The sequence below is a fragment of the Anolis carolinensis genome, chromosome 4 (genome assembly GCF_035594765.1).
Source record: "Anolis carolinensis isolate JA03-04 chromosome 4, rAnoCar3.1.pri, whole genome shotgun sequence".
In the NCBI taxonomy this organism is placed as follows: domain Eukaryota; kingdom Metazoa; phylum Chordata; class Lepidosauria; order Squamata; family Dactyloidae; genus Anolis; species Anolis carolinensis.
Window position 1 is genome coordinate 151266822 of NC_085844.1, and position 15157 is coordinate 151281978.

Genomic DNA, 15157 nt, shown 5'->3' on the forward strand with positions numbered 1-15157 from the left:
CTTCCACAGATATATAAACCTCACTAACCTATGTGTTGTCGAAGGCTTTCATGGCCAGGATCACAGGGTTGTTGTATGTCTTTTGGGCTGTGTGGCCATGTATTCTTTCCTGACGTTTCGCCCACATCTATGGCAGACATCCTCAGAGGCTGTGAGGCATCACAGCCTCTGAGGATGCCTGCCATAGATGTGGGCGAAACATCAGGAGAGAATACTTCTGGAACATGGTCACACAGCCCGAAAGACATACAACAACCCTCACTAACCTAGTTTCCAACAGACCGCACAAACTCTGAGGATGCCTGCCATAGATGTGGGCAAAATGTCAGGAGAGAATGCTTCTGGAAAATAGCCATACAGCCCCAAAAACTCATAGCAACCCAATGCTTAAATACCTTGCAAAACTACAACTGACATGGTTACATAGCCATGGGAATTAAAGTGGTGTCAAGTTGCATTAATTCCACAATGTAGCTGCACCCTAAGATGCAAGTCACACTGAACCATGGGGAACTCACACCTGAGCGAAATGCACAGAAGTTCATTACATCAATATAATGTTTCTCATTTATTCATAAACCTTTTGAAGGATTTACAAAATCGACACAAACACATAATGCGACCAAACAGTTATTCTGAGATATTATATAGAGACAGGATACCTTTGTGCGGCATCTTCATTTGTCAGGACACTGGGCTGTTTATTGCCTAAGAAGAACAACAAAAAATACAGGGAGATGACAAACCACATGAAATCACATGATCAACGCTGTGGGAGGTTTCCAGTGAATGATGAAGACAAATTTCACTTTTATTTGCACAATATTTTGCATATGGCTTTATGGGAATATACTTTGCACAATATTTGGTAAAAGCCATAATATGCGTCATGGCTTTTGTAGGAACAGGGTGGGAATCTGCTGTTTGCTTAGGGAGAAATCTGACCTTGTAAAACCACAACTCTCACGATTCCATAACATTGAGCCCTGGAAGTTTAACTGCATTATTCCTACAGTAAACTCACAGCTATAGAGCATCTCCCACCTCTAGAAAGACACCCCCTCGGAAGTGAGGATTGGTTTCGCCTCCAAATACTAAGCAAAGGAGAGGGAACAGTCCATGGGAGGAAAAGGGGGGAGGATACAGACAACTGCGTTTACCCGGGCGCCGGCGCTGCCTCCTCGCCTTGGAGCCGCTACGAGTCCTCTCTTCCGCCATCGCTGCCGGGAAAGACCTCTAACCCCTCACTGCGCCTGCGTTGTTTGGAGAAGGGGGCGTGGCTTCCCCAAACTGGGCGTGGCCTGGGAGTAGTCATGAGGCAGTGCTGGTAGACCGGGCTGTTTGCAAAGAGAGAAGGCGGAGGTAAGAGGAGCGAGCCTTGTTTCGGGTTGGGGCCAAAGGCGGGAGGGGGGCGAGGGAGGAGTAGCAGCTAGGACCAAGGCATAGTAGTTTCTCGTTTCTCGGTCTCAGAGAGGCTCCCAAGTGAAGCCTGGAAAGGAGTTGCAGCCTTCTTTCACTTCCAGGGCTACTGCAAGGGGAGTCTCCTCTCAAATGCAATGAGAGCCTGAAAGTTGTAGTTTGGTAGGGAAGACTAAAGGCCTTGTAAAACTACAACTCCCAGGGTTCCTTTGGGAGGGAAGGCTAAAGGCCTTGTGAAACTACAAGTCATATGATTCTTTTGACGGGAAAGACTTACAGCCTTGTGAAACTACAACTCCCAGGGTCCTTTTAGTAGGGAACGCTAAAGGCCTTGTGAAACTTCAACTCCCAGGGTTCCTTTAGCAAGGAAGGATAAAGGCCTTTCAAACTACAACTCTCAGGGTTCCTTCAGTAGGGAAGGCTAAAGGCCTTTTGAAACTACAACTCCCAGGATTCCATAGCCTTGAGCCAGGGCAGTTACAGAAGTATCAAACTGCATTAATTCTGCAGTGTAGAAGCACCTGGGGTGTATAAGGTGCCCCCCATGTACACAGTTTAACAGCTAATAATAGCTATAGAGATTATTTGAATACTAAGTAACGTGTTTATATTGAAGAAGAAATGTTATACTAATGAACTAAAGTTACACATTCCATTTTAGTGTACGTTTACTTGTTCCTTGTGTGCCTCCCAACTCGTTTCAGACCTAAGGAGAACCATTCACTGGGTTTGCACATGAAGGTTTGTTTAAAGGTTCTTTTCCCTGGCCTTCTGAGGCTGAGAGAGTGTGACTTGCCCAATGTTACCCAGAGGGTTTCCATGGCTGAGCGGGGATACAAACCACGGTCTCCAGAGTAATAATCCAATGCTGAAACCACGGAAGGCGTTAAAATTTGTGTCCGTGCACAGTCATGCAATGACCACATTGTTTGAAGCATAGAGCTGTGCATTTCACTTGAAGTTTCACTACTAATTCTGCACCACATTGGAATCTTTAATCTTGTTAAGATTGTGCAGGCAGCTTCCCTAATTACAAACTTTTTATAGTTAAAGAGTAATTGCCCATGAGCATGTGCAGAGTACTTTTTATCTATGTTGTACGGCCTCTGGTACAGTTGAACTTTTTTTTCAATTCTGCTCCTAGCTACATAGATGCTTTTCTTCCTTCCCCGGTTGTTTTAAAAATAGTTTTTAAAGAAGGAACCATGTTAGTCTGTTGTAGCATAAAAAGAAGAAAAGCAAGGGAAAGGGTTAGGGGAAACCTATTTTAGCAGGCGTTATTGGATTGAAATCCACACAAAAAAAGAAAGTTACTAAATAGAAATTTGCCTTACAAGTGTTGCCAGATTCCTTTAATGTTCTGTTCACCTCCCTTTCTCCTGTTTTACACTTTAAAGATACCACTAGCCACTGAAATCCACAAGCATGTGGCCAATTTCAACAGAAACGAGGAAACCACGAAAATGAACAAAATCAGGATACCAGTATTTAAAAAAACTCTACAATCTGGACAGTAAATAAAGAACACCTCTCAGAAAACAGAGGAATTCTAGACATGAATCAATCAGGGCCATCTAACACCTCCCAACAAAAAATTCCTCCAAGCAGGAAGCAGCCTGACTTTGAAATCGCAAGGTTATTCAGTTCTAATCAAGGTGGTCAATTGCAACATTCACACTTGCCTCAAGCAGACAAGAGTTCTTTCTCCCACCCTGGTCTTTCCACAGATATATAAACCCCACTTACCTCGTTTCCAACAGAACTCTCAACCTCTGAGGATGCTGTCATAGATGTTGGTGAAACATCAGGAGAAAATGCTTCTGGAACACGGCCATACAGCCCGGAAAACTCATAGCAACTCAGCGATTCTGGCCATGGAAGTCTTCGACAACACACTTTTTTTTTTTGGCATCACAAAGCAGTTTTCTTCCAGATATTACAATGTGTTATTTGCTTGACCTCTTCTTTGCCTGCTCTTACCTGGCTGTAACTTTACTTCTTTCTGAAGCGGGATAAGAATAAGTAATTAAATAGAAAGTTTCTTCTTGTTTACAGTTGGACATGTTTTTACGACAGATGACACTATAGGCTATTAGCACTGTTTGAGTTCAAATTGTTGTTTTATATACTAGTGGTTTTATTTTGTATTGTATGTTGTGTTTTATTTTATGCATTGTTTTAGGCACCTTGTGCGTAAGCTGCCCCGAGTCCCTTCGGGGAGATGGAGGCGGGATACAAAATAAATTTGTTATTATTATTATTATTATTTATACATCCTGTCTTTTAAAAGTTGGAGTATTTCAGAGTACTTTATTCCCCCTCAGTAGAACTGCTTCCTATAATATGCTTAATGGCCAGCTGTAAAGCTCTTAACTATACTTAATCAGAAGGTGTCCTTTTTAATTCTGATTACATTAGGGTTGACCTTTAAAACCTTCTGGTAAACGGCAATGCATCACCTTTAGAGTGTCTAGTTGGGTCCCACTTTCTGAGATTAATACTGTAATATATAATTCAATATTACTTTCTGTCATTTAGGTATCTTGAAAAGCAGTCCCCTTTTTGTAAATGAAAGTTTTGCCATGGATACTGCAGTCCTTTATTAAAGTTGTCTAATCCCTGTTCTAGGAAATTAATTACAATATATTTCATAGTACAGATATACATCTTGTAGTGTATAAGGCCATGGACTGGGAGTTATCAAATTTGATTTTCAGAGGTTTCCTTCTCACCATCAATTGTAGAGTGGAATTTAATCTTCTAGTTACAGGTGCCTGAAACTTCCAGCATCCCTTGCCATTCGCTGTGCTGTTAGGGTTGATGGAAAGTGAAGTCCAAAACAATTCAGAGGGCTACGGATGTTTGACCTGATTGGGTTATTGTGTGTTTTCCGGGCTGTATGGCCATGTTCCAGAAGCATTCTCTCCTGACTTTTCGCCCACATCTATGGCAGGCATCCTCAGAGGTTGTGAAGTACCATGAAAGCCATTGACAATTTGACCTGATTTATTCAAAAACTTTACTAAATACCTTTTTCATGCTTTGTTATAAAAGTCTTAATGATTAAAAATGATTCTGCCAGTTTTGCTATATCTTTAAAGTGTATCTCATTAAAGTCTCTTTTAAAAATTGTAATAGGGCTCTTGCGAATCAATAAAAAATGGCAGAAGAGGAACTCCGAGCCATTATACAAAGATGTGTAAGTAACATGTTAAATTGTGTTGGAAATGGCAACCTTCTACCAGCCTCCTATGCTAGTTATTTGTTACGTATATAATTGTGATGGCTTACTATATTGTATGTATATATTGATATGCAGCTTTCCCTTAACTCTGTGTTTTGAGGTTGTGGGAGGGACTGTAGACCATGTGACCAGATCTGGGACTATTCAGATTGAGACTCCATTTTAGAAGGCAATTTTCATCAGAAGCAGTACAGTTTACAAGTCAGTCAGTACAGTATTCAATTGTCAGTGTCAGTATTCTGCAGTGTATAGTCAGTCTGTATTGAGGTAATGTTCAGTAATATATTAGACTGAAGAGAGTGTTAGTCTGTATGCAACAAAGAGACTAAAACAGAATGCTTTAGAGAACTATCAACCCCCCAAAAGTACCTGTATGCTGCATACATGAAGTTTGTAAATAAATCAACTACAGTATGTTACTTTTAATGAAAACTACTTATTTTTGGTTTCTTGAGAGCATGATTTAAAAGCAATATATTTTATGGGAGAGTAGATTCTTTTAGGCAACTGAAATAACAATTCTGAAGATCTGCTATATATTTTGTGCATTGGCATATCTTTTTTCCTAACAGTTCAGAGAGTTAACCAGGTTTATCAGTCTAACAACTGAGAAGCCTAATTTGCCTTGCATGAATACTAGTGGATATTAGATCAGCCCCCTCCCTCCTGACCCTTAAGAGAGTAAAAATGTGGCTTAGCGACCGAGCCTTTGGAGAATTGTGCGATACATAGATATGGAATGACCTGCAATGACTATAGGAATGGCCCGGATTATTCTTGTGGGTTATGTGATTAATTGTGATGCATTGTTTTTAAATGTTTCTGATTGCTTTAATGTATTTTATTCTATTTTAAATGTTCATTTTAATTGTATATTGTTTTTAAGGCATCAAAAAGCTGCCTGTATGTAAAGCCGTCTTGAGTCCCCTCTGTGGTTGAGATAGGCGGGATAGAAATGTCGTAAATAAATAAATCATAAATAATATTTGCCACTAAGGAGAAGATTCACTCAAACGAGTATTTAACTTCTCAGGAAGATCGTACTTTATAAAAAGGTTATGTGAATGCCAATTAACCTCCAAAAGTGTCACACTTCCAAAAGGCTATGGTCCTGGTTTTCCAAAAGATTATGGTCTCCGAAAGGTTATGGCCTTTCAAAAAAAAAAAATTGTAACCTAGCAGGAATGTAAGTACTTCTTAATGTATAGGGGTTATAGAAGATGCTGTTGTAGGAGTCTTTAGAGCAGTGGTTCTCAACATGTGGGTCCCCAGGTGTTTTGGTCTGCAACTCCCAGAAATCCCAGCTATTTTACCAGCTGTTGGCATTTCTGGGAGTTGAAAGCCAAAACATCTGAGGGCCCACAGGTTGACAACCACTGCTATAGAGGTATTAACACAGTAAATAAAATCTGACTTCCATCTGAGTTGTGTTTATTTGGAACTGTTAATAGTTTATTGATAATGTTTATTAATGTTCGTGTTGTTTGCCATGAAATTGACTTTGACTGATGGCAACCCTACGAATGGGAAACCTCTGAGGTTCCCTGACATCAACATCTTTGTTCAGCTCTTACAAACTCAAGACCTCCTTGACTGAATCTATCAACTTGTAAAGTAGTATCCCCCCTTTCCTATTACACCCCACTTTACTGAGCAACATTGTTTTTAATAATTTGTCCTCTCATTTCATGATGTTGGTAGCCTTTATTACGTTTTTGAAAGACGATCTTCAAGGAAATCCAAGAGGCAAGTTTCTGGAACTGCTGCCACAGCTTTACAGAGCATATTAATACAAAATTGTCATAATATGTTCATGTGCACTTTTGAATTGTGATAAAACATTTTTGTTTTTCCATAGCAAATTTTAGACGAAGCAGATTTCAAAGGGGAAGACTTTAATCTCTTCCAAGTTGCAGGGCAGAAGTGCTTGGAAGAAGGGTATATATCTGAAGTACTGGAAGTTGTCCAAAATGAGAAAAATGTGGTGAGTTAAAAACCAGTGTTTCTATTTTCAACCTTGGGAATGAAAGCTAGCAGGAATTGGAGGTAGTTGTTCACATTCTTGCCATGTACACAATTGTGTTTGCTTTGAGGGCCCTGTTCAAATTCTTCTTCACAGGTCTGGTGGCAACATAGCTGCGCACACAATCCCTTTTGCGCTCATTTCTAATCTGATCATGTCACAAGGCATTTCTGTTGCATTCGTTTTGAGGGATTGGGTAGCATATTGGTAATAATACAAATCCTTGACTATTTTGTCTTCATGTTAGCGGATGGATAATTATGGTAGTATTTTTCTGCTGAAGGAAAAAATGATTTTTCATCCACAGTATTCTCTCATATGCAAATGTTCTAAAGTGTCTTGGGAAAAATGATTGTGTGGAAGAAAACAAATGTGTTTTTGCACAGAAAAAAACTTTTTGTTTGCAGAGAAATAATATGTTATTTATAAGCCATCCTATCTCCCCAAGGGGACTCAGGACAGTTTCCACAAAAAAAAAATGACAAACATTCAATGTCATTAACGAAAACACACAAACCGAATCAAATCAATAATACAATTGCATCAATATAACTTAAATAACTAACCAAATAAATAAATTCAAACAATATAACCAGCCCAGGAAACTGTTTTTTATTGACATTTCTCCACAGAAACAGGTTGCTTTGTATCAAAAAATCCATATATTTCTTCTCCACATAATTTCTTCTATTGTTGATTTTTTAAATTACAAATATTATTTCCATCTCCTCAGATGCATATCTATATATATATATATAAAAGGATAAAATTTTTTGGCCTAGGACAAAACAACAAAACTACACATCCCAGAAACACTAAACTTGGCAATACAATTCCTCATCTATGCCTCTACGTTCATACAACAAAAAGAAAAGAAAAATAAAGTCCTAATTAGAGGGAAAGGAATAATTGTTTTTTATCCAATTGCTGCCAGTTACAAGGCTAACCTCTGCCCACTTGGTCTCCTAGCAACCTACTCAGCCCAGGGAACAGGCACAGTTAGACCTGAGGCCTCTTCCACACTGCCTATAAAATACAGATTATCTGATTTTAACTGGATTATATGGCAGTGTAGACTCAAGGCCCTTCCACACAGCTATATTACCCATTTATAATCTTATATTATCTGCTTTGAACTGTATTATCTCGAGTCCACACTGCCAGATAATTCACTTCAGTGTGCATTTTATACAGCTGTGTAGAAGGGGCCTCATACAATCCAGTTCTAAGCAGATAATATAAAATTATAAATATACAGTAGAGTCTCACTTATCCAACATAAACAGGCTGGCAGAACGTTGGATAAGTTGGATAATAAGAAAGGATTCAGGAAAAGCCGATTAAACATCAAATTAGGTAATGATTATACAAATTAAGCACCAAACATCATGTTATACAACAAATTTGACAGAAAAAGTAGTTCAATGCTCAGTAATGCTATGTTGTAATTACTGGATTTACAAATTTAGCACCAAAATATCACAATGAATTTAAAACACCGACTACAAAAAAAATTGTCTACTAAAAGGCAGACTGCGTTGGATAATCCAGAACACTGGATAAGCGAATGTTGGATAAATGAGATTCTACTGTAATACGAAATAATTACCCCCAACAGATAGCCACCCAGCCTCTCAATAATAATAATAATAATAATAATAATAATAATAATAATAATATCATACAATCATAAGGTTAGGAGACACCCCTAAGGATCATCCAGTTCAACTTCCTTCCGCCATGCAGGACGACACAAACCTAGCACTCCTGACAGATGGCCATCCAAGATCTGCACAGTAATAATACAAATCGAATCATAGAATCAGACAGTTAGGAGAGACCCCTAAAGGCCATCCAGTCCAACCCAACTCTGCCATGCAGGTCACAATCCAAGCACTCCCAACAGATGGCCACCCAGCCTCTCAATACTAATACTACTAATAATAATAATAATAACGTCATCATACAATCCTAAGGTTTGGAGTGACCCCTAAGGATCATCCAGCTCAACTTCCTTCTACCATGCAGGAGGACACAATCCAATCACTACTGACAGATGGCCATCCAGCCTCTACATAATGATGATGATGATGATGATGATGATGATGATAATAATAATAATAATAGAAGCATAGAACCCAAGAGTTTGGAGAGACCCCTAAGGGCCATCCAGCCCAACCCTTTCTACTACGCAGCAGGACACAATCCAAGCATTCACAACACATGGACAACGTGTACATACTATACAATACTACACAGGGACATAGACCCCCTCTACCCTCACCACTTTCACAGTACACAAACAACCAAATGCATACTAAACATAAAGACAACCATACAACAGACATTCAATACCACCACTATCTCAACAAGTTCTCACCAACACCACCAGACAATGCCACAACAATGCGTGGCCGGGCACAGCTAGTTGCATATAAATGTGATACACGTAAACTCATAATATGTTGTGCATTGTTCTATATTTCAACAAATATGTAAATTGGTGCTTACCAAGCTGATCCTTGATTAAACTATTAAAATATGAATATTAGAAAATCTTTTGATATTTGAGCCTACCTATATTATTTACATACATTTTGCCAGGAAAGATAGCAGTGAGGGATCTTTTTTTCCCAGATCTGGATTGTACTCATCCACCTAATCCACCTTACACATTTCCAAAGACTTGCATTTCAAGATTGAAAACATAATCATTCTCCATTTATTGTCCAATGATTATATCTTTTATCTACTATGAAAGTGTATTTTATTCATTTATTTAAATATGTTCTTTAAAAATATAAACGTACATATGTTTATGTCTAGCCCAAGTCATATCCTATATTCTCTGCCTCTTTTTTAGTTTCTTCTTTTTTCTTGTGTGCGTTTGTAATCAAAACATCCAATAGAAAAACAATAGTCGTAAGACGTTTAGCTGTAAAAAACTTAATGGGGTATATTAACATCAGCCATAGTTTGACAAAATATGCAAGCTTTGTAGTTTTCTAGAAGTTGTTTTAGGCAGGTGGATAGATGGAAGGAATGGGGAAAAATCCCCATTAAATTCAATGAGATTTCCTCTTATATAATAAATAATAGTAAATTTGTATTTTTACCTTTCCTCTCTCCCCGAAGGGACTCTTAGATAAGTAATGTTTAGTTTTTCTGGAAGTATATGCATTTTATCTCAAGATAGGCACATGTCTCTAAGGTAAGCACATATAGCTAAGTCTGAATCAATAACTATATACTACACTTCACCTAAAGTTTTGGAACAAAAATGCAGTTATTTAATTCATTTCAGTTAGATGGATCCCAGATGGACACTTAGGACTCTTAGAAGAGAAAATAGCTGGTCCTCATTACTGAAAACTGTACTTTTTCATTATCCAGGTAGAAGCCATCAGGAGGCGCTAGAGAGAGAAGGATAGTCTATTTTATTGGGGGGGAGGGGAGTTGAAGGAGGAAAACCACTTCCTCCATTTTTGTTGGTTATTCCCCCTCCCCACATCCCATTTCATAAATGATCAGGTCATGGGTGGGGGAAATAACAGGAAAGAGGGAAATGGTTTTTCTCCTTCAACCCACCCTCCATCCCCATAAAATGGATTATCCTTCTCTCTTTAGGACCCCCTAGTGGCCTCCACCCAAATAGTGGATGAGTACACTGAAAATATAGAAGGCTAGTGTTAACTACAGAGCAAAAGACAAACCTAAATAACAGACTATTCCATGATATTGTAGTTGGTCTTAAATTTGAGAATCATAACATTGGAAGAGACCACATGGACCACCTAGTCCAACCCCCTGCCATGCAGGAAAAGCACAATCAAAGAACCCCTGACAGATGGGAGAAATGTCAAGACTTTCAAATGTTAGACTGCAGCTACCAGCAACCCTAGCGAACATAGCCAGTAAAGAGGAGTGTGAGAGTTGCAGTCCAATAACATGTAGAGTATGAGTTCCTAAATGTTAAATGGTTTAGAAGTGCACTGGCTATTGTAGTTGGAAACTTAATCCTACTGAAGTATCTCTTCAGATTGCAAGTAGAGAATGATTAAATGCTGCTCATACTATATTTTTGTCTTCTCTTCAAATACTCCTTGAGACAGTGATTTCAGTGTACTACCCATTTTCCACGAGAATTTTTAAAAAATTATTATTTGTAGTTGTCCATATATTAGGTGAAGGATCCATTCTAGAAACCTTTGTATAATGTGATTTTTGCATATAATCGAGCCCTATTTTTCTTACAAGAAATAAACTGTGTCTTGGGTTTCTGGCCAAAGAATACTAGAGAAGCACCAAGAAGGACCTAACGATACCTAGAAAAGCATTCTGTCTAGGACTCTTATCAGAAGTTTGTGATCAACTTCTGGTGGAGTTTGAACATAGAGTCATGCTGGAGTCACATGGAGGGCACTTCTCTGGGTATGGCTAGGTTTTTCTGCACAATTCAGTGTTGTTTGGAATAGTTTGCATATAACAAAATACATTTAATGGGCTCATGTAATAAGTGGGACTACTTTATAAGAGAGCATTCTGTTATGTGACATACATACACACACATCTAATCTGATATGATGCAGACTTATTATTACCTATTAGGCCAGTTATGTGTTCGATTTCAGTAAATTTAACAGTAGCCCTGGTGCTTTGGATATATTTTTAAATATCTCTAGGCATTGGTATTGGGACAATTTGAATGTAGACTTCGATGTTGTCTCATTGCATATAACTTGCTAAACTGGCATTTAAAATATATTTTTCTTCCTACAGGTAATTGTTAAAAGCATGGGCTGGAATCTGATTGGACCTTTGATCAGAAGCATACTAAAGCACAAACAAGATGAAATTGAGAGAAAACAATGCCTGACAATGCTAGAAAGGTTGATACAGGTATGTCTCTGGGTCTGTCCTCTTAGGTACCTTAGAGCACTTCTTGTATATACTCTTTCATTGTCCCCTTTGATCATTATATAGAAGTCAGACATTCTTGGGATTTTTGCCAACAAAATCATGAATATTCAATGGATACTATTCCTTGAGGATAGAAATAATGATTGTCTTTCAAGAAGAATTCTGGTAAAGTTTGAAATAAGGGATTAGGTGGACTGGATTCGAATCCATTACACTTTTAATTTTCAATAAGTGCAGGTAGGATTTTTGGCTAATGTGGCGTGCTTATGCTTCATCACATCCCTATATGTCATAAACTGATATACAGTATTGAATAGAGAGGTTTAATGTTGAGCCTAATTTTCTATGTGGAAATTTTTATATTATGAAACACTCAGACATAATTCAGTCGCAAGCTGAAACGTCAGTCTAAAATTCTATCTGTTACTGGGTTGCTGTGAGTTTTCTAGGCTGGCCATGTTCCAGAAACATTATCTCCTGACGTTTCACCCACATCTATGGCAGGCATCCTCAGAGGTTGTGAGGTCTGTTGGAAACAGTGGGCAACTGGGATCTGTTATATTTAACATCTGTTATATTGCACATTATGTTGGGCAGCTCTTACATTATAAAATTCTTGAGGAAGAAAGATTTTCCTGGAGACATTTTGCAAGTTTGCAACCCATCTCCATCCCTGAAAAATTGATGAAAGCCTTACCTTGAACATCTCCCATTGGTGGAAATAAGACTTTAAAATCAGAGTTGGTACTTCATGACTGTCTCCAAGCACAATGCAGGATATTTAATTGTGAATGTGTATTTTTGAGAGAATCAAAAAGTTTGGGAGTGGAACAACAGCATTTCGGAAACGTCTGCATCTCTGCTATTCTGAAATGTCACAGCCATACGAATACTGTCACTTATTTAAGCAGCCAAATCATGTATTTTTTTTACTAGCAAAGTTATATTTTCATGAAATGCAAAACAAGCTCTGCTGTTGGAATTCTAGGTGCCATCCAAAATCTAGTACAATAGAGTCCCACTTATCCAACATTTGCTTATCCAATGTTCTGGATTATCCAACGCAGTCTGCCTTTTAGTAGTCAATGTTTTCAATACATCATGATATTTTGGTGCTAAATTCGTAAATACAGTAATTACTACATAGCATTACTGCATATTGAACTACTTTTTCTGTCAATTTTGTTGTATAACATGATGTTTTGGTCATAATTTGTAAAATCATAACCTAATTTAATGTTTAATAGGCTTTTCCTTAATCCCTCCTTATTGTCCAACATATTCGCTTATCCAATGTTCTGCCAGCCGTTTATGTTGGATAAGTGAGACTCTACTGTATAACCATCAAGACTTGTTTTGGTGGTTACTGGAATAGGATAAAAATGTCTAAAATGAATAAAATAGTGACCCTAATTAGACAAGCAGCAGATTTTTTTTAAAAAAACAATAATAGCAATCCTTATTATATAAAACACTAGCTGTGCCCAGCCACGCGTTGCTGTGGCAAAGTCTGGTGGTATGGGAAATAAAGTATTGAGGAATTGGTGGTAGTTAAGGTAAAGGGTAAAGGTTTTCCCCTGACATTAAGTCCAGTCGTGTCCGATTCTGGGGGTTGGTGCTCATCTCCATTTCTAAGCTGAAGAGCCGGTGTTGTCCGTAGACTCCTCCAAGGTCATGTGGCATGACTGCATGGAGCGCCGTTACCTTCCCGCTGGAGCAGTACCTATTGATCTACTTACATTGGCATGTTTTCAAACTTCTGCCTGTCCCCTGGGCTGAGTGGGTTGCTAGGAGACCAAGTGGGCGGAGCTTAGCCCTCTAACTGGCAGCAATTGGATAAAAACAATTATTCCTCTCCCTCTAATTAGGACTTTATTTTTCTTTTCTTTTTGTTGTATGAACGTAGAGGCATGGATGAAGGGTTGTGCTGTCAATTTTCAAGGTTGTGGGGTGTTTAGTTTTGTTGTTTTGTCCTAGGCCGAAATTTCATTACCCTTTTATATATATAGATATATACTTGTCATTATAAACGTGGAGGTATTTAATATCTATAAAAATAAACAATACAAGTAACTTTGCATCCCCCACACTCCCGGCTTTCTTGCAGGTTTGCAGTCCAAAAGAACTTCTACTGGGTTTTCTGGAGCAGATTGAACAAGCTTCTCAAGAAAATGTGTCCCAAACTATCTTGATTTTGCTTGACCCCTTGCATGAAGGTAATATGTGTTTTGTTCTCTGTGTGCTAAAACAAAACAGTATGAGTGGTGGTATCAGAGAAATTGCCACAGAAGATGTTATGGAACTGATCTCTTTTTTGCCTGTAGTTACATGGTACCATAGAAAGTCATACAAAGGTCGGTTGAAAGTGTTGGAGAATACTTATCTTTTAAAGTGGTTTGTAATGTACATTAAGCTTCAAATCACTGAATGGTACACATCTGGCCTATCAGTGTATATTTTCTTTTATTGTGTTGTTTAATGTGGTATGATTTGTTGTTCTATTATATTTTGTTATATTGTATTATTCTGGGCATGGCCCCATGTAAGCCGCCCCGAGTCCCCGTTGGGGAGATGGTGGCGGGGTATAAATAAAGTTTATTATTATTATTATCAAACATTTCATCTGACTCTAGGCTCAAAAAATCCACTGTCATCTGCGTTTGCACTGTCTTGGCATCTGTCAAACCACATTTCTCCCCCACCTGTTCTGTCTTCCTTTTTTTTTATTCTGATCTTTCCACTTCTAGACCTATGTGACTCTTCAGACATCCCAAGTCCTTCAGTTTGAACTTACGTTCTAGTTCCCTTTGCACCTTGGCAATTTGTTCTGAATTTTTAGAAATCAAACATAAATAATCAACATAAACTAAAAGTACTATCCATTTGTCCCTGGTACCTCTCATGTATACACAAACATCTGCTACATGTCTCTTAAATCCCAACCTGCAAAGTTCTTCATGCACACACAAGTTCCAGCATCTGGCTGACTGTTTCAATCTGTAAAGAGCCTTCTTTAACTTGTAGACCTTGATTTCTCCACATTGAAATCCTGGAACTTGCTCCATGAAAACTGTTTCTTGTAGCTTTGCATAGGCTGTCTCAAAATCAAAGTGCTTCACTTCCATCTGCCTATTCGCTGCCAGTGTTAAAAACAACATCACGCTTTCTGGCTTTGCTGTTGGTGCAAAAGTTGTATCGTGGTTCTCAAATTTGGACTGTGTAAACCCTTTTGCAACCAACCGTGCCTTGTATTTCATTCAACCATCTGGTAGAAACTACTTCTTTCTTCAAACACCTGTTCCACCATGGATCTAAATTCCCTGTCCATTTCTACATGACAGCATTCAGCTAACTGCTCAAAACACTCAGGCTCTTCCCCATCACCAAGACATTCACTTGTCTAATGTGCTACATACTTTCTATTCCTATCAGGAGGCTTTCTAACCCTCTTACTTCTTCTGGGGATTACTGTATCTGACCTACTGTCATCTTCATCACTTGACTTGGATCTTGCTGTCCTAAGAGCCCATGTTCTTGAATTATTTGTAACC

At 38.5% G+C, this 15157-nt stretch overlaps 2 protein-coding genes across 5 annotated transcripts in view; one reads left to right on the plus strand and one right to left on the minus strand.

The window, feature by feature from the left end:
* rpap2 (RNA polymerase II associated protein 2) overlaps positions 1-1278 on the minus strand; it is a 74365-nt gene extending 73087 nt beyond the window's left edge. For all 4 annotated transcript variants that reach the window (XR_010005327.1, XM_008109244.3, XM_003220095.4 and 1 more), the window contains exons 1-2: positions 1161-1278; positions 663-708 (exon numbers count right to left, since the gene is read on the minus strand). Coding sequence is in view for 3 of the 4 variants with exons in the window: in XM_008109244.3 (XP_008107451.2) it covers positions 663-708; positions 1161-1218 (104 nt within the window). In the remaining variant the exon portion in view is untranslated. The remainder of the gene's footprint in view (positions 1-662; positions 709-1160) is intronic.
* Positions 1276-15157, plus strand: part of glmn (glomulin, FKBP associated protein) — a 39524-nt gene continuing 25642 nt past the window's right edge. Inside the window, exons 1-5 of the mRNA XM_003220096.4 lie at positions 1276-1362; positions 4558-4618; positions 6522-6647; positions 11466-11585; positions 13714-13822. Coding sequence (XP_003220144.2) covers positions 4580-4618; positions 6522-6647; positions 11466-11585; positions 13714-13822 — 394 coding nt within the window. The 5' untranslated portion in view covers positions 1276-1362; positions 4558-4579. The remainder of the gene's footprint in view (positions 1363-4557; positions 4619-6521; positions 6648-11465; positions 11586-13713; positions 13823-15157) is intronic.